General features: G+C 40.0%; 2 protein-coding genes and 1 long non-coding RNA gene across 3 annotated transcripts; 1 reads left to right on the forward strand and 2 right to left on the reverse strand.

The window, feature by feature from the left end:
• Positions 1-1,920: 1,920 nt before the first annotated feature.
• LOC135554719 (uncharacterized) lies at positions 1,921-12,160 on the reverse strand. The gene is made up of 3 exons (XR_010457728.1): positions 11,886-12,160; positions 7,320-7,499; positions 1,921-3,553 (listed from the first exon to the last, which is right to left on the reverse strand). It is a non-coding gene; the product is annotated as an uncharacterized LOC135554719 (long non-coding RNA).
• LOC135554839 (oocyte zinc finger protein XlCOF22-like) lies at positions 3,611-4,962 on the forward strand. Its single transcript, XM_064987283.1, has 2 exons — positions 3,611-3,617; positions 4,215-4,962. Exons 1-2 carry the CDS (start codon positions 3,611-3,613, stop codon positions 4,937-4,939), a joined length of 732 nt encoding a protein of 243 aa, XP_064843355.1. The 3' UTR covers positions 4,940-4,962.
• A 1,555-nt stretch (positions 12,161-13,715) lies between the features above and the next one.
• Positions 13,716-16,138, reverse strand: LOC135554710 (zinc finger protein OZF-like). Its single transcript, XM_064987137.1, has 2 exons — positions 15,741-16,138; positions 13,716-15,343 (listed from the first exon to the last, which is right to left on the reverse strand). The coding sequence occupies exons 1-2, from the start codon at positions 15,943-15,945 to the stop codon at positions 14,205-14,207; spliced, it is 1,344 nt and encodes a 447-aa protein (XP_064843209.1). The 5' UTR covers positions 15,946-16,138; the 3' UTR covers positions 13,716-14,204.
• Positions 16,139-24,069: the final 7,931 nt, after the last annotated feature.

Raw genomic sequence — 24,069 nt, forward strand, 5'->3', positions numbered from 1 at the left:
TCGAAAAAGAAAACAGGAGCTGCCTCCACTATTCAAGCTTCATTTCAACATCCTCTAATCACCTATGCTTAGTCTACTACAGTGACGACTAAAATATACCAAAAACCAGGGGCGCAACTTTCACTGGGGATGGAGTGAACATGTCCCCACCACATTCTGAAATTGCATCTTTGTCCCCCCTAGTTTTATCATTGGAATGTAATACTAACTGTGTTAAGGGTGTGCTTTAGGACCATGCGTACGCCTCCGAGAGGTCGAGTAGGCTGTTTGGAGTATTTATAGGACTGGATAAAAAATAAATAATAATAATGACATAGCTACATCAGTTCAAAACCAAATTGACACGCTGCTACCTTACAATGCATGCAACGCAATAGACTTTTGCAACACAAGCTAGCTACTCCATAGACCAAGCTATGGTAAGAGCTAGACATATTTCACTGTCGGACAGGACACAACTCTAACTGTAGCTGAGAAAACAAATACACGTAAACAGCACGTTGTGCACTGCAGTGAGCATATGCATGCTGGCTAGCATCAGGAAAAACTCACCAATTTCAAACATTCAGAATAAATTCCATTATGCTTCTTCTCCTGTCTTCTTGAAATTTGAATACAAAATCTGTTTAGATCAACAGTGGCCAAACTAACAACTCTGCCAGTTGACTGGCTTCATTGACCGTCTTGATTATTTTTACAACTCCGATCTGGATATTTGTCAACAACTCTGCCATGTACGGCCATTCCAGTGGTGCGGCGCTAGGGGTGGGGGCAAGAAAATCTGTTATATATTTTTTTTAATGACATGTATTAGGGAGGCACGTAGCCTAATGGTTAGAGCGTTGGGACGGTAACCGAAAGGTTGCTAGATCGAATCCCCTAGATGACATGGTAAAAATCTGTTGTTCTGCCACTGAACAAGGCAGTTAACCCACCGTTCCACGGTAGGCTATCATTGTGAATACAAATTTGTTATTAACTTAACTTATTAACCAATGCCTACTTTTCACTTAATGTTGTTTTTTGTTTTTCATTCTTACTATAAGAATGAATACTAAATTGCATAGTGACTGTAAAATAAGCTACATTAAAAAGGTAGACTCAGCAAAACGATGCTACAAGCAGCACCGCAGATATTGCAATGAGCGAGATGCAAGACTTCGCTCTCACAGTCACTCACAGTATCTGTGCAAAGGGTATGCTTCACACTCTTCCAGCATGGTAGCCATGGGACCAAAACATTGGAGAAGTTTAGCCTCGCGGTTCAACATTCTTGGTTATTGCGGAAATAAAATAAAATAGACATTTTATTGGTCACATACACATGGTTAGCAGATGTTAATGCGAGTGTAGCGAAGTGCTTGTGCTTCAAATTTCAACACTGCAGTAATATCTAACAAGTAATCTAACACATTCACAACAACTACATTATACACACAAATGTAAAGGGATGGATAAGAATATGTACATATAAATATATGGATGAGCGATGGCCGTGCGGCATAGGCAAGATGCAGTAGATGTTATAGAATACACTATATACATACGAGATGAGTAATGAAAGATATGTAAACATTATTAAAGCGGCGTTATTTAAAGTGACTAGTTCTACCTTTATTAAGTCCATGTTATTGACTCACTATGCTGTTTACTTTGTGCATATAGCCTACATCATATCACTGAAACTACCTTTAAACTCAGAATATGCTATTCTGTTCTTTTGAATGTTTTGTTTCCTAATTCCTGCCTACAGATATGTTAGACCATGTAAAATTACAAAATGCGTCATTGTTGGATTCTTCTAAAGTAGGCCTACCTCAAGTCCTGGCAGTGTGTTAACTTAATTTGAACTATTAACACTTAATAAATGACTTACTAAATAAATACCCTGTTCCTTCCCCCACCAGCAGCATAGCCACCAGTCCCAGGGGTCCCCTCAAGGAGGTATACTGACAGTAGGGTACATTGCTTTATAAAATAAGCAACAACCACCTAGACCAATTCCAGGATTTAATTCAATCATATACATTTGCCATGTTTTGTAGTGTTAAATAATGCTTATAGTGTTAAATAATGGGATGTCTACATAATTTGTCTTTATTTTATTGATTCATCTGCAGGAACAGTCGCACCCATGGCCTTCGCGCTAGCGCCGCCTCTGCCTACATAATATGTTAAGGAATCCCTAGTTATCTTTCCGTCCTCCCTAAGTGTGCACTTGTTCACTTTCCTTCACTCCCACTAGCCCAATCCAATGGTACATTTTCACAACTCAAAGCACAAAAATATGTTTCAAAACTCTTTTTGAATTGATTTTCAATTGATTATTTTTGAAAATATTTCCTGTCATTTGTTAATACATTTTACTATAATTTAATCAAACTGCTAAAAACTGATCTACAAAACCAAAATTCTAAAGTGTCAAGTTTACGAACAGTATATATAAAAATGAAATTTGAAATAATGGTGTAGTGTACAATGTACTGCTGAAATACTTGGGTGTTAAATTACAGTTTATTCCACTCATTATCTGAATGTTGTTTATTTTTAGATGTGGCTGCTGTTACAGTAACAAGTCACATAGAAAAGTGGATCTTGAACAATGTTACATGGGGCGGAAATTGCACCAGGCAACACCATACCTTTTTACTGTAGGTTTCTACTACATGCCACAATACCCCTATAACTGATGGTTTCTTCTATGTATGTGTAATGGATGTGAAACAGCTAGCTAATTAGCAGTGGTGCCCGCTAAATAGCGTTTCAATCGGTGACGTCACTTGCTTTGAGACCTTGAAGTCGTTGTTCCCCTTGCTGTTACCAATGTACTGTATAAGAATACTGAAACTATGAGACTGACATTTTTCTCAACATGCTCCAAAAGTGGGATAACGAGCAGCAGTAGTTCTGGTGTTTAGGTTTTGTGTCACTGGTTATTTGAACCAATCATGATTTTGCAGGTGTTACCATCTGTCACATGTTGGAAGGGGAGGGTACATTCAGCCCGTATCTTGAAAGAGGGTGTGGAGCTTCTCATTCCGGTTCTTCTCCTTGTTCTACCATCTCTTAATCTCTCCACTTATGAACCCAGAACTTAAGCGAGCAGTTGACTAATTATGTGACACTTAACCCAGAATTTAACTAAGATTAACTCTGGTGAAAGATGTTCAACTCCAATGAATGCTCAATCAAACATTCTGAACATAAGACGGGGCATTCGAAGTATATAAAAAATATAAAAAAGCCACTTCCATCTGAAATATTTGGCAAAGTGATTGAAAATGTTGTGGAAAGTAGTGATCAGTGACGCACTTCAGGAGAAATGCGATATTAGAAGAATGCACCAATCAATCAGAGATTCAGACTAAAGTAATCAAATGTTTGGTCTCATGATATTCTATGTACAATACTTCCTGTGGTCACTAGGACAGACCTAGTCCATCCCCCTCCAACCTGCCGGAGTCCCCTGGTCACAACTCTCCTGGTAGCGCCTTACTGCTGGATCTGAAGAGGGTGTCTGTGTTGCTGGTCGACTACAGGAAAACACCAGGAACTGTGAGAGAAGGACACGAGGAGGGAGATGAAGATTTGATTTCATCAAGTAAGAACAATGTGGTGTGTGAATGAGACTACAAATCTGATTCTGCAACTTCTGTTAATTGATTGATAAACAGTAAACACTCAGTGGCCAGTAAATTGTCGATCCAGTTTCATGAACGGAGGGGAGTTTACCGAATAAACTGGCCAATGAGTGTATATTGATAAGGCCAGCAGGTAGGTTAGTGGTTAAGAGCGTTGGGCCACAAATAAAGGTTGCTGGTTCAAATCTCTGAGTCGACTTGGTGAAAAATCTGTGTGCCCTTGAGCAAGGTACTAAACCCTAATTGCTCCTGTAAGTTGCTTTGGAGAAGAGTCTGCTATATAACAAAAGCATTTTTTAAATATAGTATTTCTTTATGGACCTATATTTCCAAAACATAGTTATTCAATGTCTTTGTTTCACAGGGGACAGCACGAACCATTCTCTCAGTTGGAGGGGCTTGTCATCTGCGGAGCCTCAACAACATTGTGTTGCTGAAGAGACAGAGACGTGTCTCTATAGACCAGAGCACCCCAAGAAACACCAGCAGAGATGTATAGGGAAGAAACCTCAACACTGCTGCTCTGACTGTGGGAAGAGTTTCACTAGCAGGAGTGATTTCATTATTCACCAGTGGATTCACACCGGGAGAAACCGTACTGCTGCTCTCAGTGCGGGAAGAGTTTCAGTGCTTCTAACGCCTTCCAATCTCATCTGCAAATTCATGCAGGGGAGAGGCCTTACCCTTGCCTTGATCAGTCAAGCAACCTGACTACACACCAGCTAACACAAACTGGAGTGAAGCCTTTTATCTGTGATCAGTGTGGAAAGAGCTTTGCTGTAGCTTCCACCCTGAGTAGACACCAGGTTACACACACTGGAGAGAAGCCTTATAGCTGTGATCAGTGTGGGAAAAGCTTTGCTGTAGTTTCCTCCCTGATTAGACACCATCGAACACACACTGGAGAGAAGCCTTATAGCTGTTATCAATGTGGAAAGAGCTTTGCTGTATCAGAAAAACTAACTATACACCAGCGAACACACACAGGAGAAAAGCCTTATAGCTGTGATCAGTGTGGGAAGAGCTTTGCTGTAGTTTCCTCCCTGATTAGACACCATCGAACACACACTGGAGAGAAGCCTTATAGCTGTTATCAGTGTGGAAAGAGCTTTGCTTTATCAGAAAAACTAACTATACACCAGCGAACACACACAGGTGAGAAGCCTTATCGCTGTGATCAGTGTGGGAAGAGCTTTGCTGTAGCTTCCACCCTGAATAGACACCAGCTAACACACAGTGGAGAGAAGCCTTACAGCTGTGATCAGTGTGGGAAGAGCTTTGCTGTAGTTTCCTCCTGATTAGACACCATCAAACACACACTGGAGAGAAAACTTATGTCTGTCTATGTGGGAAGAGCTTTGCTCTAGCTTCCACCCTGACTACACACCAGCGAACACACACTGGAGAGAAGCCCTATAGCTGTTATCAGTGTGGCAAGAGCTTCAGTCAATCAGTACACCTGAATACACACCAGCGAACACACACAGGAGAGAAGCCTTACAGATGTGACCATTGTGGAAAGAGCTTCAGTCAATCAGTACACCTGAATACACACCAGCGAACACACACAGGAGAGAAGCCTTACAGCTGTGATCATTGTGGAAAGAGCTTCAGTCAATCATTAAACCTGAAAACACACCAGCTAACACACACTGGAGAGAAACATTAGATAGACATACAGTACCAGTCAAAAGTTTGGACACACCTACACATTCCAGGGTTTTTCTTAATTTTTTGTATTTTATACATTGTAGAATAATAGTGAAGCCATAAAAACTATCGACATAACACATATGGAATCATGTAGTAACCAAGACATTTTTTAAATAATTCAAAATATATTTAAGATTTTTCAAAGTAGCCACCCTTTGCCTTGATGACAGTTTTGCACACTCTTGGCATTCTCTCAACCAGCTTCATGAGGTAGTCACCTGGAATGCATTTCAATTAACAGGTGTGCCTTGTTAGAAGTTCATTTGTGGTATTTCTTTCCTTCTTAATGCCTTTGAGCCAATCAGTTGTGTTGTGACATGGTAGGGGTTATATACAGAAGTTAGCCCTATTTGGTAAAATACCAAGTCCATATTAGGGCAAGAACAGCTCAAATAAGCACAGAGAAACAACAGTACATCATTACTTTAAGACATGGTCAGTCAATATGGAATATTTCAAGAACTTTGAAAGTTCACTAAAACTTGCGCTTAAATCTGATTGATTTCAACTCGTCTAATATCCATTGCTCGTGTTTCTTGGCCCAAGCAAGTCTGTTCATCCTATTGGTGTCCTTTATTAGTGGTTTCTTTGCAGCATTTCGACCATGAAGGCCTGATTTCACGCAGTCTCCTCTGAACAGAGAAGGTTAAATTAAAGTTTTAAATAAAAAATACAAAAACAGTTGATGTTGAGATGTGTCTGTTACTTGAACTATGTGAAGCATTTATTTGGGCAATCATTTCTGAGCCTGGTAACTCTAATGAGCTTTTACTCTGCAGCAGACGTGAATCTGGGTCTTCCTTTCCTGTGGCGGTCCTCATGAGAGCACTCATCATAGTGCTTGATGGTTTTTGCGACAGACCGTATACACTTTTCTTATTTGAGCTGTTGTTGCCACCATATGGACTTGGTATTTTGCCAAATAGGGCTATCTTTTGAATACCACCCCTACCTTGTCACAACACAACTGATTGGCTCAAACGCATCCAGGTGACTACCTCATGAACCTAGTTGAGAGAATGCCAAGAATGTGCAAAGCTTTCATCAAGGCAAAGGGTGGCTACTTTGAAGAATCTCAAATATGTTTTGATTTGTTTAACACTTTTTTTTTGGTTACTACATGATTCTATATGTGTTTTTTCATAGTTTTCAGGTCTTCTTGTTAAGATGGTGCCGAAAAAGATGGCTGACATTTTACATGTCCGTAACCAATTATTTTGTTATTTTTTTTGCTTTTGTAACTTATTTTTTAACTTATTTTGTACATAATGTTACTTCTACCATCTCTTATGACCAAAAAATAACTTCTGGACATCAGAACTGGGATTACCCACCACGAACTGGAAGAAGCTTTTTCCTTTAACAAGTCACAAGAAAGATATACTGCTCTCCCGGGAACAGGCCCATCTCCCCATCATTTGCGTGAAGAAAAGACGGAAAAGAGGACGCATAACGGGGTGCCTTTTAAGAATCTGTAGGGAAGCGAGTAAACTTCCACTGCGATTAATTCTATTTGCTGGCATGCAATCATTGGAAAATAAAATTGATGTCCTATGATTATCCTACCGACAGGACATTAAGAACTGTAATATCTTATGTTTCACCGAGTCGTGGCTGAACGACAACACAGATAATATAGAGCTGGAGGGATTTTCAATGCACGGCAGATCAGAGAAGCTACGTCTGGTAAGACTAGGGGTGGTGGTGTGTGTCTTTTTGTCAATAACAGCTGGTGCGTGATGTCTAATATTAAAGAAGTTTCGAGGTATTGCTCACCTGAGGTAGAATACCTTATGATAAGCTGTAGACCACACTATCTACCAAGAGAGTTCTCATCTATATTATTCGTAGCCGTCTATTTACCACCACAGACCGATGCTGGCACTAAGACCTAAAAAAAAAAAAACTCTATAAGGCCATAAGCAAAGAAGAAAATGCTCACCCAAGGAATCAAAGGTAACCTACCTAAATGATTACCACCCCGTAGCACTCACATCGGTAGCCATGAAGTGCTTTGAAAGGCTGGTCATGGCTCACATCAACAGCATCCTCCTGGATACCCTAGATCCACTCCAATTCACATATCGTCCCAACAGATCCACAGATGATGCAATCTCAATCGTACTCCACACTGCCTTTTCCCACCTGGACAAAAGGAACACCTATGTGAGAATGCTGTTAATTGACTACAGCTCAGTGTTCAACACCATAGTGCCCATGAAGCTCGTCACTAAGCTAAGGACCCTGGGACTAAACGCCTCCCTCTGTAACTGGATCCTGGACTTCCTTATGTGCTAACCCCAGGTGGTAAGGGTAGGCAACAACACGTCCGCCACGCTGATCCTCAACACGGGCCCCTCAGGGGTGTGTACTTAGTCCCCTCCTGTACTCCCTGTTCTTCCACGACTGCGTGGCCAAACACGACTCCAACACCATCATTAAGTTTGCTGACGACACAACAGTGGTAGTCCTGATCAACAAGGAGACAACCTATAGGGAGGTCAAAGAACTGGCAGTGTGGTGCCAGGACAGCAACTTCTCCCACAAAGTGAGCAAGACAAAGTAGCTGATCATGGACTACAGGAAAATGAGGGCCGAACAGGCCCCCATTAACATCAAGGGGCTGTAGTGGAGCGGGTTAAGAGTTTCAAGTTCCTTGGTGTCCACATCACCAAAGATCTATCATGGTCCAAACACACCAAGACAGTTGTGATGAGGGCACGACAAATCCTATTTCCCCTCAGGAGACTGAAAAGATTTGGCATGGGTCATCAGATCCTCAAAAGGTTCTACAGCTGCACCACAGAGAGAACCTGAACTGTTGCATCACCGCCTGGTATGGCAACTGCTCGGCATCTGACCGTACGGCTCTACAGAGTGTAGTGCGTACGGCCCAGTACATCAATGGGGCCAAGCTTCCTGCCATCCAGAACCTATATAATAGGTGGTGTCAGAGGAAAGCCCATAAAAGTGTCAGACTCCAGTCACCCTAGTCATAGACTGTTCTCTCTGCTACCGCACGGCAAGCAGTACCGGAGCGCCAAGTCTAGGTCCAAGAGGCTTCTAAACAGCTTCTACCCCCAAGCCGTAAGGCTGCTGAACAATTAATCAAATGGCCACCCATCTATTACATTGACCCACCCCTCATTTGTTTTGTACACTGCTGCTACTCGCTGTTTATTATCTATGCATAGTCACTTCACCCCGACCTATGTGTACAAATGACCTCTAACCTGCACACTGACTCGGTACTGGTACCCCCTTTATATAGCCTCGTTACTGTTATGTTTTTGTGTTACTTTTTTATTATTATTTTTACTTCAGTTCATCTTCTTGAACTGCACTGTTGGTTAAGGGCTTGTAAGTAAGCATTTGATGTTTTTCCTAACCACCGTGCTTCTACACCTGCATTGCTTGTTGTTTGGGGTTTTAGGCTGGGTTTCTGTACAGCACTTTGAGATATCAGCTGATGTACGAAGGGCTATATAAATACATTTGATTTGATTTTGATTTGATGGCCAGGTCTGCACTTGTTTTCGGGGGATGTGACAAATCAAGTTTGATTTGATTCTTTATTATTCTACAATGTAGAAAATAGTTTAAAACAACAACCTTGAATGGGTAGGTGTGTCCAAACTTTTGACTGGTACTGTATGTGGGAAGAGCTTTGTTAATTTAGGGCCAATGAGAAAACACAAGCATGACATATTTCATCTCCCTCCTATCCGGACCGTTCCAGATCCCTAAATAATGGATCAATAGAAAACATCTGGTGAACAGTCATATCCATCTCCCATTCTTAAACAGTTGACTAAGTCTGATCAGCATGTTAACCTCTGTGGAGCATAATATGCAGCTCTGATCTAGGATCAGGTCTCCCCTGTGTCTATTTAATATCACACATTTGTGATTTGAGTGGATAAATGTTATCATAGAAGATGTCACAGTGAACCTGTGTGTGGGGGTAATCTTCTTTCATATACTCATGATACTATTGTCATTAAATCTCATGAGGAATAAGGTTTCAACAATAGGTATATATTAATGTATTCAATTGATCAATAAATTCAATCCATTGTATTCTAAACATGAATATATCACTTCAATGTTATATTTGTATTATAATAATAAACAAATCTAAATTGACTTATGTTCCAAAAACTAATCAATATTATTTTGGATAATAATATCCATGAGGTCCAGGCATGAACTATGTATGCTGTGTCTTGTATCAACGGTTAATGTAATAACTTTTAGATTTACAATGTAATAAAACCGGTAAATGTAAATGTCTTGTTGGTTAATATGATAAAATGTTGAATTGTTATTGTATGACTTTTTCCATTTAATGTAATAAGTTACATTATCAGTCAGGTGAGTAACAATTTTTGTGATGAATAATGTAATAACTTCAACCGATCATGTAAAAACACCGAAACCAATGTTTTAATGTGTTACTTTACTAATGTTAATGCACATACCACCCTCCACCAAACACAAATCTAGCGCAGCGGTAATCAGTCCCGTATTTATGGGGCTAACCTTACTGGGCCTCAGTCAATAAAAATATCTGGACTCTTGAAGAAAACCTTGTAAAGTGATGTTAGGATATATAGTTGAAGTCAGAAGGTTACATACACTTTGGTTGGAGTCATTAAAACTTGTTTTTCAACCACTCCACAAATTTGTTGTTAACAAAGTATAGTTTTGGCAAGTCAGTTAGGACATCTACTTTGTGCATGACACAAGTAATTTTTCCAACAATTGTTTACAGACAGATTAATTCACTGTATCACAATTCTAGTAGGTCAGACGTTTACATAGTACGCAAGTATAAACACCATGGGACCACGCAGCCTTCATATCGCTCAGGAAGGAGACGCGTTCTGTCTACTAGAGATGAACGTACTTCGGTGCAGAAAGTGCAAATGAATCCTAGAACAACAGCAAAGGACCTTGTGAAGATGCTGGAGGAAACAGGTACAAGAGTATCTATATCCACAGTAAAAAGAGTCCTATATCGACATAACCTGAAAGGCCGCTCAGCAAGGAAGAAGCCACTGATCCAAAACTGCCAACAAAAAAAAAGTCAGACTATGGTTTGCAACTGCACATGAGGACAAAGATTGTACTTTTTGGAGAAATGTCCTCTGGTCTGATGAAACAAAAATAGTACTGTTTGGCCATAATGACAATCGTTATGTATGGAGGAAAAAGGGGAGGCTTGCAAGCCAAAGAACACCATCCCAACCGTCAAGCACCGGGGGTGGCAGCATCATGTTGTGGGGGTGCGTGCTGCAGGAGGGACTGGTGCACTTCAAAAAATAGATGGCATCATGAGGTAGGAAAATTATGTGGATATATTGAAGCAGCATCTCAAGATATCAGTCAGGAAGTTAAAACTTGATCGCAAATGGGTCTTCCAAATGGACAATGACCCCAAGCAAACTTCCAAAGTTGTGGCAAAATGGTTTAAGGATAACAAAATCAAGGTATTGGAGTGGCCATCGCAAAGCCCTGACCTCAATCCTATAGAAAATTTGTGGGCAGAACTGAAAAAGCATGTGCGAGCAAGGAGGCCTACAAACCTGACTCAGTTACAAGGAATTTTTACTAGGATTAAATGTCAGGAATTGTGAAAGTTTAAATGTATATGGACAAGGTGTATGTAAACTTCCGACTTCAACTGTATCAAAACAATCCATAACAATGTAAAAAACTATATATCAAAACTATTTTATTTTAGACCTATGATATTGTGAATACTCTGAATATCACACATGGACATTTCCTATGGGCGGATATGGAATCATTCAATATCCTGCGATAGGCCTATGTGGACATCTTATTTTCTCAATATGACGACAAATACTGACAGTAGGCCTCCATTGTATATTTTAAGCTCTAGACTGAGGTCCACATCTGGATCTTGATATGCTAAATAAGGACAATTTCTGATGCTTATTCGCGCGGAGGATATGCTCAATAATTTGACTAAAATTAACTCCATACCATTCTTCGACACTAGCTATCATTGTTGTATTACTTCCGCATAAAGACGCGCGCAAACACAAGCTAAAAGCACCTTAACTGGTAGCCTAGCAACAAAAATGACCTATTTTCAATGGTCGTATTCTTTATTTGGGCAACAAATTAGTGTATAAACGCTGTGTGGTCGAACTGGCATCTGGAGAAACAATGAGGTGTTCAAAGAAGTTAACCGGTGGCTTCAAAGCCTCAATGGCCAATATATAGCATCAACAATCCAGGGTTTATATACATAATTGGTGTCGGCGATGCCTAATTATTTCTCCCTGGTTCTGACTTGACCTGCCGGTTGAGCATGGCCTTGTATCATCAATCTGTGTGCGATGAGCTAATAGGCTACTTGGGTGAAATTACCACCACGGTTTCTTTTGTCCTGCTGTTCAAATCGAACTTATGGATGTGGAGGATCTCACGTGAAAACTGGACCTAGACATTTAAAACACAACAATAGGGATACTATTAATAAAAGTCAACCAAACTTACCCGATCCATCGTGGAAGCTGACGTTACTGTATTATTTCTAAAAAATAAAAAACGACACTAAATGTGTATGCTACAGTTACTTTCTTAGTCACAACGTTCAGATAAAGAAAAGCTCGGCCACAACTTTATAAATACCAAAACTACATTGAAGTTGTGACAAACGAACGTCTCATTTAGACTAATCTTACATTAGAAACATCCTGCAAAAGCGTGTGGAAATGTGTTTGGTTTGAAAACTAGATAGAGGATGGTAACAAAGTACTTCCTGTTGATGCTTTCCGGCTTCTTCTGTGGTGTTTAAAAGGTGCCCCCACCTACTGTATATAGTCATCAACACCTCTCTTCAAGTGGGTGAGGCGGTTTTGGGAGTCATTGTGCGAGAAAATACGTTTGTATTATATCATGAATCTATTTAAACGGTACATTACATGTTTCACTGTTTTAGTATCATCCTGAATGATAGTAAATGCATTATGTCCACGTGTGGTTTTATTTATTTTTTAATATTTGCAAATATCATCTAAAATCACAAATCTAAGGTATTTATAGAAACAACAAAAACATATTGGTTAGAGAAATGATTTGCTATTGTCTTTCAAATGAGCTCATGGCTAGATGCCTTTACAGGCCGTGGAGCGGTTCTCTGAATGGAAGACGCAAAAGCGCCCCGCCAAGGGCTTATAGCGGTTTTAGGGGTGCAGACTAAGAAACTTATATTCGATCAAATAAACCTCACATAGCAAATAAGCCATTCGTTTTTTATTGACCAAATTCAACACATTTTCATTGACCTCCACACAAAACTCCTTGCCTGGTCGATCGAAAAAACACCACCTACTGGAGGACGACAGATTTTCCCTCGAGTTGGGCCTCTCTCTTTGCCTCTTTTCTGACAACGTTCTCTTCGAGCGTCCACATATTTTGTATTGGCTGAGGCCCAGTAAGAGTGGCCTCGTAAATTAAATACAGATTTGCGCTGCGCCATCCTTGTGGTGAAACAGTAAAGTCCGATGTATGTTCAATCCGACGTCTGCAGTGGCCATACAGAGTTTACGGCGATGCAACCTTGGCAGAAGTCAGGACATTCATTCTTGCTGCGCTTCACGGAGCAGAGCTGTTGTGAAGGAAGGGGTCTTCTTCTTTGGTATCATGACCGTCTGCAAACAATTGTTATTGATGCACAACTCCAAATGATTTGTCTATTTATCAGCCTACTATTACGTAATGAATAGAAATAGTGACAACAGGGCAGAAATTCCTTACACTTTCTGTATATGTTCATACAAGTGACCACAGGAAACTTCTTTGATCAGAGGTTAGTTTGTTTAATATAGTTTGCAACCAGGAGTTTACACTTATAGCAATTTACAAACAAGACACTCAGTTCTCCAGATGGTGTTTTCTCTTTATGTCCCCTACTATGGTTCACCCCACCCAGGGTGACATCCCTTAACTTTAACACAATATAAACTAATCATTAATAGTTGCTAATACAAAGATGTTTCTGCTTGGCAGAGTTCAGCTTATATATCATGGATTAGATTTATGATCATTTTAATCAATATAGATATTTAAAATACACAATTTAATAACTTATTGTTTAGAAGATAATTGGATTGAATGTATTGATCAATTGAATACATGAATATACACCCATTGTTGAAACATTATTCCACATAATGACATTTAATAATAGTAGTATCATGAGTATATGAAAGAAGATACAATTATCACCCCCCACACACACACACACACACACACACACACACACAGGTTCCCTATGACATTTCCTATCCATTTAAATCACAATGTGTGATATTACATAGACACAGGGGAGAACTGATCCTAGATCAGAGCTGCATATTATGCTACACAGAAGTTACCATGGTGTTCAGACTGAGGCAACTGTTTAAGAATGGGAGATGGATATGACTGTTCACTAGATGTTTCCTACTGATCCTGCATTGCTTGCTGTTTGGGGTTTTAAGATGGGTTTTTGTACAGCACTTTGAGATATCAGCTGATGTAAGAAGGGCTATATAAATACATTTGATTTAATTTTATCCTTTATTTAGGGATCTGGAACCGGTGCCAGAAGGGAGGGAGATGAAACAGCTATAAGGCTTCTCCACGGGGTGTATTCGCTGGTGTGAATTCAGGTTATCTAATTACAGCAAGTTTGTGCTTTCTGTTTTTTTCTCATTGGCCCTAAATAAACAAAGCTCTTCACACCTGGACAGACAAAAGGTTCCTTCTCCAGTGTGTCTTCACTGGTGTGAATAAAGGGTCCATAACTGACTGAAACAATTCCCACACTGATCACAGATATAAGGCTTCTTTCTCTCCAGTGTGTGTTTGCTTGTGTGATTTCAGGGTCCCTGACTGATTAAAGCTCTTTCCACAATGATCACAGGTATAAGGCTTCTCTCCTGTGTGTGTTCTGTGGTGTGCAGTCAGGGTGGAAGCTAAAGCAAAGCTCTTTCCACAATGATCACAGCTATAAGGCTTCTCTCCTGTGTGTATCTGCTGGTGTCTAGTTAGATTATCTGATTGAGCAAAGCTCTTCCCACACTGACCACAGCTGTAAGGCTTCTCTCCTGTGTGTATCCGCTGGTGTATAGTTAGTTTATCTGATACAGCAAAGCTCTTCCCACACTGATCACAGCTATAAGACTTCACTCCAGTGTGTCGTCGCTGGTGTGCAGTCAGGGAGGAAATGACAGCAAAGCTCTTCCCACACTGACCACAGCTGTAAGGCTTTTCTCCAGTGTGAGTTCGCTGGTGTGCAGTCAGAGAGGAAACTACAGCAAAGCTCTTTCCACAATGATCACAGCTATAAGGTTTCTCTCCTGTGTGTATCCGCTGGTGTCTAGTTAGATTTTCTGATACAGCAAAGCTCTTCCCACACTGATCACAACTATAAGGCTTCTCTCCTGTGTGTGTTCGCTGGTGTCTCATTAGTTTTTCTGATACAGCAAAGCTCTTCCCACACTGATCACAACTATAAGGCTTCTCTCCTGTGTGTGTTCGCTGGTGTATAGTCAGGTTGCCAGAATGATTGAAGCTCTTCCCACACTGATGGCAGCTATAAGGCTTCTCTCCTGTGTGTACACTCTGGTGTACGGTTAAGGCTCCTGCACTAACAAAGCTTTTCCCACAATCAAGGCAGGGGTAAGGCTTCTCCCCTGTATGAATTCTTACATTAGATTTGAAGGTGTTAGATGCAGCAAAACTCTTCCCACACTGATCACAGTGAATAATGAAGCCACTCTGGCTTGTGAAACTCTTCCCACAGCCAGAGCAGCAGTGGTGAGGTTTCTTCCCTGTATGTCTCTGCTGGTGTTTCTTGAGATGTTCTGATCTGGAGAGACTCTTCTCTGTCTCGTCAGCAACAGGATGTTGTTGAGGATCCCCAGATGATAAGCCCCTCCCACTGATAGAACAACAGTGTATGTCCCCTGTGAAACAAAGACATTGAATAACTTGGTTTTGGAAATACAGGTCCATAAATTGTATTATTTTTGTAAAAATTATTTGTTATTTAACAGACGCGCTTATCCAGAGCGACTTACAGGAGCAATCAGGGTTAAGTAACTTGCTCAAGAGCAAAGATTGTTTTACCTAGTTGGCTCAGAGATTCAAACCAGCAACCTTGCGATTACTGGCATTAACCACTAGGCTAGCTGCCTCCCTCTTCAATAAATACACTATGGCCAGTTTATTAGGAACACGCTCCTCCATTCACGAAACTGGATCGACAATTTACTGGCCACTGAGTGTTTACTGTTTATCAATCAATTAACAGAAGTTACAGAAGCAGATTGTGTTCTCATCCACACCCCCCATTGTTCTTACTTGATGAAATCAAATCTACCTCCACGTGTCCTTCTCTCACAGTTCCACTCTGCCCTGGTGTTTTCCTGCAGGCGACCAACAACACAGACACCCTCTTCAGACCCAGCAGTAAGGTGCTACCAGGAGAGTTGTGACCTGGGGACTCCGGCAGAGTGGAGGGGGACGGACTAGCTCTGTCCTGATGACCACAGGAAGTATTGTACATAGAATATCATCAGACCAAACATTTGATTACTTTAGCCGTGCATCCTTATAATACCTCCTTTCTCCTGAAGTGTGTAATCTTGAAGTGTGTAAACGTTCACTACTTTTCACAAATGTACAGTGGGGCGAAAAAGTATTTAGTCAGCCACCAATTGTGCAAGTTCTCCCACTTAAAAAGATGAGGCCTGTAATTTTCATCATAGGTACACTTCAACTATGACAGACAAAATGAGGAAAAAAATCCAGAAAATCACATTGTAGGATTTTTAATTAATTTATTTGCAAATTATGGTGGAAAATAAGTATTTGGTCAATAACAAAAGTTAATCTCAATACTTTGTTATATACCCTTTGTTGGCAATGACAGAGGTCAAACGTTTTCTGTAAGTCTTCACAATGTGATTTTCTGGATTTTTTTTCTCATTTTGTCTGTCATAGTTGAAGTGTACCTATGATGAAAATTACAGGCCTCATCTTTTTAAGTGGGAGAACTTGCACAATTGGTGGCTGACTAAATACTTTTTTGCCCCATTGTATATGGAGCAAATACACGTTGACATTTCAACCAATCGATTCGTCGAAAAAACAGACTACTCTCGGTCGACCAAGATCTTTTTAGTCGGGGACTTGCATAACTCCAAATACGTGTGCCAAGCTTGTAGTGTCTACCCAAGACTCGACGCTGTAATCGCTGCCAAAGGTGCTTCAAAATACTGAGTAAAGGATCAGAATACTAAATAAAGTATATTTTATTTTTTTATACATTTGAAAAATGTCAAAAACCTGTTTTCACTTTGTCATTATGGGGTATAGTGTGTTGTTTGATGAGTCAATAAACATCAAATTAATTTTAGAATAAGGCTGTAAAGTAACAAAATGTGGAAAACAAGTGAAGAGGTTCGGAATACTTTACAAATGCACTGTAGCTACCATAAAGTGACCATTTGATTGAAAAAACATCATATTGACTTAAGTATGTAGCTCCAACAGATTCTCACTTCCACGTGCACATTTTCATCCATTAGCAACCAACGATGAGCTCCTTTTTTGTAGCCTTTCTGACATTTTTTCAGCCGGATCTCCGAGTTATATTCAAACAGGTCTGCAACTCTGTTGCCCTGGAACAATCCAGTTACTATTAGCTAAAATTAGCTTATTTGCCCGAAGTCCAGCATTAAGCCTCTCTAGCTAGGTAACACCAGTCAGCTGAAAGCTAGCTAGGTAACACCAGTCAGCTGAAAGCTAGCTAGCTAATGAACGGGCAAAGAAAGGTAGCTAGCTATATTTGTTTATGGAAGGTTTGATACACATATAACAAAGCCATTCGGCAGGTAAAGCCAGACAACAACAGCTGACCTAGACACATAAGGAAGCTAATGATAGCTAATTCACTTCCAAATGCCAGTCCAATATTTTTCCACAAAACATAGCTAGCTAGCTAACTACATCAGTTCAAAACCAACACCAAACGTTGGGCAAATTGCAACGCTGCTGACTGACAATGCATGCAATGCAATTGGCTTTTGCAACGCTAGCTAGTTCTATAGTCCAAACTATGGTAAGAGCTAGGAATTTGACAGGCTTCATTCATTTTACAGCTCCGATCAGGATGGGAGACGAGCCCACGTGTAGGATATTTGTCAACAACTCTGCAGTGCACGCTGTTCCAGCTGTGTGGTGCCTGGGTTGGGGAACCGGGCTAATGCCCCCGAAACCACCGAGGTAAAGTTAGTTTTATATTCGGGACTTCGACGGACATTCGACAAAAGCCATTTAAATTCACCATAGAAACATCAAACTATGTATGATGTATTCTATAAATGTCTAACATACTTTTAAAACATTGGTTTCGAGGAAAAATTCAAGTTTTGATTTGATAGAAATATATAATATATAAAATGCCATTTAAAGCGGTATAAATTAATAACGTTTTAACTGATTATGACAGAATCATCAAACTAGGTATGATTTATTCTATACATGTCTAGTATACTTTTACAAGCTTTGTTTGTAGGAAACATTCAATTTGAGGAATATTATGAATAAATGACTAAACAATATCGCCATTTTTAGAATTGTAACTAAGTAAACTATACCCTGTTTTACAATATCTGATTAATAATGTTAGTTCATAAAGAAGGGATTATTTGACATGAACAAGGAGTAATTAAATATAATGAACACCATTCCAACTTGCCTGGGGAGGAATGGGTTGTGGGTTAAGTAAGCAGATAGGGTCGTTAACCTATGGTTGAACCGACAAAACTTAGCTCTGGGGTGATTTAGATAAGGCAGTGAGTGCATTCCTAGGTTTTCTGTTAACTAGAACTGTCAGCTAAGTGGTGATCGATAATGGTGAGGGGTCAAGAGTTAATTCAGTTATGTTGTGTGTCCTGTGTGTGTGCTAGTGGGTCAGAATGAACTTTGAATGAACTTTTAAAATTGCTTTGTCTCGGTCGAGAGGACGAGATTCATTCACCATATTTTGTATATAAACTGTTGTTTGTGGTAACATGCTAGCGCGCTCCGAGAATAAATACTATTATCTATTATTGATAAGACTTGTTTCCGTCTATGTTATGCAAACAGGAATCCTACCAATTATCATAAAATAGAATAAGTGAATTCAATTAATGAAAACATATTGGAATAATGAAATGACAGTAACAAGGGTGGATAACAAAAGAAACACTAATAGAAGAAGTGGACAGTACATATTAGTTTTTGGACTGAATGTGTACATTATGATTTGCCTCTGAACTTTATGTGAACCCCTCTGCAATCTACTGGCACTAATCATTAAAAACTAGGACTTCAACCAGGCATAAAAATGTGGTCCTCTTTTTATTCTTCCAGTCTTCAATATGAAGCAAGACTACTACATGTGTGCTTTGCATCATCCAGAGAAAAATGAAGGTCATCTGACCAACTGGGTTTGTCTTTGTGTAATATAACAGTAGGCTCGTGTAGTTTCATCCTTCAAGACATTTAGAAGTATGAAACTTTGTCTTGAAACTTCATTGTAATGTTTGATATTACAACATTGAAGTGTGATACCTTTTTCCAAAATGTCTGCCTTTATGACGATACGATTTATATTGCCTGAAGACTCAACGATGATTAATTTCTGCCAGGGTTGTGGTCATATGCATGTAATTTAAAGTCAATTTAGCAATTGAACAAAAATCCAATTCAATTTGAACATTTTCCTGATTGCAAAAGCATGTAACATAATTTGGGTATTCCAGAACTGTAATTTACATGTAAATAAACATAGCCCTGTTTTATGTTTTTAATACTACAGATAGAATGCTCTGTGTGCCAGAGATGGTACCATTCAGCTTGTCTGGGGATGACAAAGAAGGACTTCAACAAAGCCAAAATAGAAAATGATTGGAAGGGGGCTCTTTGCTGTTAAATTAGAGACATATAAATAAATAACTGTTGTGCCTTTTAACTACTTTATAATGTGGAACTGTTGCACTAAAAATGCAAACATTGATTTGGCATACAATTTAAGATTGTAAACATTGTCTGACTTCATATAGAACAAATTGCCCTTGAAATTAACATTTATTTAAAGTTATTGCAAATAAATGCATATTCTTCACTTTTTTCTGTGAAAATCACGGAATTAGTTATCTTTAATATATTTAGATTTGAGATTTTATGTATTTCTATCACATAAAAGTGGAATTATTCCTCAAAACAAAGGTTGTAAAAGTATACTAGACATTTTGTCACGTCCTGGTCTTAGTATTTTGTGTTTTCTTTAATATTTTGGTCAGGCCAGGGTGTGACATGGGTTATTTATTGTGGTGTGTTTTGTCTTGGGGTTTTTGTAGGTAATGGGATTGTGGTATAGTAGAGTTGTCTAGGTAAGTCTATGGTTGCCTAGAGTGGTTCTCAATCAGAGGCAGGTTTTTATTGTTGTCTCTGATTGGGAACCATATTTAGGCAGCCATATTCTTTAAGTGTTTGGTGGGTGATTGTTCCTGTTTCTACCAGATAGGGCTGTTTAGGGTTTTTACGTTTATTGAATTGTATTGTTTGTTATTATCTTTATTAAAGACGAATCGAGAACCACGTGTATTTTGGTCCTCCTCTCCTTTCGACACAAGAAAACCTTAACACATTTGTAGATTAAATCATATCTAGTTTGATGATTCGGTGACAAATGGTGAATTAGTTATTGATTTACAAGCTGTAAAAGGCACAAGGAAGAAGGGCTCTATTGTACATGGGGATTTCTTTGTTCAGTATCATTGGCTGAGTTATATGACCTTAAGGTACACAACCTTTAATTCAATGACAACCATTTTCCTTAGCTTTCAATGGGAAGTGAGACCGTCACAATTAATTGAGCTATTCACCTTGTGAAAGCTGCAAACAATTACCTTTGACTATCCATGGTCAATTCTAAACATACTTTAATAGTTAGTACAGAACGGTTTTGAGCTATTAGAACGCAACAGCCAGCAGACTGTATATTCTCATTTTAATCTGACGTCTAGAATTCGTAACAGAAATTCTGAATCCAGATGTCTTTTCCAATATTTTTTCAAGTTCAAATGTAAACAACTACATATCAAAACGATTTTCTTTTAGACAGATGGTATTGGGATGACTCTGAATATCACACATGGACATTTCCTATGGGCGGATATGGAATCATTCAATATCCTGAGGTGTGACACCCTATTTTCTCTCTTCATGTTGACAAATACTGACTGTATACGTTGCATATCTGTGTTTTCTCAGCACATTCAAGCTTCTCATGGTTGAGGTCCATATATGGATCTTGAAATGCTGAAAATAAGTAGAATTTCTGTGTTTTCAGCAAAGGCTCAATAATTAAGACAAATGAAATTCATTATTTTATTCAAATAATTTCTGGATTCCCTCCTGATATATTTTCTCAGCACATACAATGCATATGCTCTTGACTGAGGTATCCATCAGGATCTTGATATGCTAAATAAGGACAATTTCTGATGCTTATTCGCGCGGAGGATATGCTCAATAATTTGACTAAAATTAACTCCATACCATTCTTCAACACTTGCTATCATTGTTGTATTACTTCCGCATAAAGACCAGGGAAACCACAAGCTAACAGCACCGTAACTGGTAGTCTAGCAACAAGAATCACCTATTTTCAATTATAATTTTCTTTATTTGGGTGCAACAAATTAGTGTATAAATGCTGTGTGGTCGAACTGACATCTGGAGAAACAATTTGAAGTGTTCAAAGAAGTTAACCGGTGCCTTTAAAGCCTCAATGGCCAATATATAGCATCACCAATCCAGTGTTTATATACACTGCTCAAAAAAATAAAGGGAACACTTAAACAACACAATGTAACTCCAAGTCAATCACACTTCTGTGAAATCAAACTGTCCACTTAGGAAGCAACACTGATTGACAAATTTCACATGCTGTTGTGCAAATGGAATAGACAACAGGTGGAAATTATAGGCAGTTAGCAAGACACCCCTAATAAAGGAGTGGTTCTGCAGGTGGGGACCACAGACCACTTCTCAGTTCCTATGCTTCCTGGCTGATGTTTTGGTCACTTTTGAATGCTGGCGGTGATTTCACTCTAGTGGTAGCATGAGACGGAGTCTACAACCCACACAAGTGGCTCAGGTAGTGCAGCTCATCCAGGATGGCACATCAATGCAAGATGTGGCAAGAAGGTTTGCTGTGTCTGTCAGCGTAGTGTCCAGAGCATGGAGGCGCTACCAGGAGACAGGCCAGTACATCAAGAGACGTGGAGGAGGCCGTAGGAGGGCAACAACCCAGCAGCAGGACCGCTACCTCCGCCTTTGTGCAAGGAGGAGCAGGAGGAGCACTGCCAGAGCCCTGCAAAACGACCTCCAGCAGGCCACAAATGTGCATGTGTCTGCTCAAACGGTCAGAAACAGACTCCATGAGGGCGGTATGAGGGCCCGACGTCCACAGGTGGGGGTTGTGCTTACAGCCCAACACCGTGCAGGACGTTTGGCATTTGCCAGAGAACAACAAGATTGGCAAATTCGCTCTTCACAGACGAAAGCAGGTTCACACTGAGCATGTGACAGACGTGACAGTCTGGAGACGCCGTGGAGAACGTTCTGCTGCCTGCAACATCCTCCAGCATGACCGGTTTGGCGGCGGTGTCAGTCATGGTGTGGGGTGGCATTTCTTTGGGGAGCCGCACAGCCCTCCATGTGCTCGCCAGAGATAGTCTGACTGCCATTAGGTACCGAGATGAGATCCTCAGACCCCTTGTGAGACCATATGCTGGTGTGGTTGGCCCTGGGTTCCTCCTAATGCAAGAAAATGCTAGACCTCATGTGGATGCAGTGTGTTAGCAGTTCCTGCAAGAGGAAGGCATTGATGCTATGGACTGGCTCGCCCGTTCCCAGACCTTAATCCAATTGAGCACATCTGGGACATCATGTCTCGCTCCCTCCACCAACAGACTGCACCACAGACTGTCCAGGAGCATGCCCAAGCGTTGTAGGGAGGTCATACAGGCACGTAGAGGCCAAACACACTACTGAGCCTCATTTTGACTTGTTTTAAGGACATTACATCAAAGTTGGATCCGGGGTGTCCTCGGCTGGGGCCACAGTGTCTCCTGACCCCTCCTGTCTCAGCCTCCAGTATTTATGCTGCAGTCGTTTATGTGTCGGGAGCTGGGGTCAGTTTGTTATATCTGGAGTACTTCACCTGTCCAATTCGGTGTACTGTGTGAATCTAAGAGTGCGTTCTCAAATTCTCTCTCTGAGGACCTGAGCCCTAGGACAATGCCCCAGGACTACCAGACATGACTCCTTGCTGTCCCCAGTCCACCTGGCCGTGCTGCTGCTCCAGTTTCAACTGTTCTGCCTTATTATTATTCGACCATGCTGGTCATTTATGAACATTTGAACATCTTGGCCATGTTCTGTTATAATCTCCACCTGGCACAGCCAGAAGAGGACTGGCCACCCACATAGCCTGGTTCCTCTCTAGGTTTCTTCCTAGGTTTTGGCCTTTCTATGGAGTTTTTCCTAACCACCGTGCTTCTACACCTGCATTGCTTGCTGTTTGGGGTTTTCGGCACAGCACTTTGAGATATCAGCTGATGTACGAAGGGCTATAAAAATAAATTAGATTTGATCAGCCTGTAGTGTGGTTATCCACTTTAATTTTGAGTGTGACTTCAAATCCAGACCTCCATGGGTTGATACATTTGATTTCCATTGATAATTTGTGATTTTGTTGTCAGCACATTCAACTATATAAAGAAAAGTATTTCATAAGAATATTTCATTCATTCAGATCTAGGGTGTATTATTTTAGTGTTCCCTTTATTTTTGAGTAGTGTACATAATTGGTGTAGGCGATTCCTAATTATTTCTCACTGGTTCTGTCTTGACCTGCTTGTTGTGCATTGCCTTGTATCATCAATCTGTGTGCGATGAGCTAGTAGGCTACTTGGCTGAAATTATCACCATGCTTTATTTTGTCCTGCTGTTCAAATCGAACTCATGTATGTGGCAGATCACACGTGAAAACTGGACCTAGACATTTAAAACACCACAATAGGTAAACAATTAATAAAAGTCAACCAAACTTACCCGATCCATCGTGGAAGCTAACGTTACTGTATTCTTTCTATTAAAAAAAACACACACGAAATGTGTATGCTAGTTACTTTATTTGTCACAGCGTTCAGATAAAGAAAAGCTCGACCACAACTTTATAAATATCAAAACTCCATTTAAGTTGTGACAAATGAACGTCTAATTTTGACTAATCGTACATTAGAAACATCCTGCAAAAGCCTGTGGAAATGTGTTTGGTTTGAAAACTAGATAGAGGATGGTAACAAAGTACTTCCTGTTGATGCTTTCCGGCTTCTTCTGTGGTGTTTAAAAGGTGCCGCCACCAACTGTACATAGACATCAACACCTCTCTTCAAGTGGGTGAGGCGGTTGAGGGGGTCATTATGCTAGAAAATACTTTTGTATTATATCATGAATCTATTGAAACTGTACATGAAATGTTTCACTGAATGATAGTAAATGCATTATGTCCACGTGTGGTTGTATTGTTTTTATATTTGCAAATAAAATCTAAAATCAAAATCTA

The sequence above is a fragment of the Oncorhynchus masou genome, chromosome 14 (genome assembly GCF_036934945.1).
Source record: "Oncorhynchus masou masou isolate Uvic2021 chromosome 14, UVic_Omas_1.1, whole genome shotgun sequence".
NCBI lineage: Eukaryota > Metazoa > Chordata > Actinopteri > Salmoniformes > Salmonidae > Oncorhynchus > Oncorhynchus masou.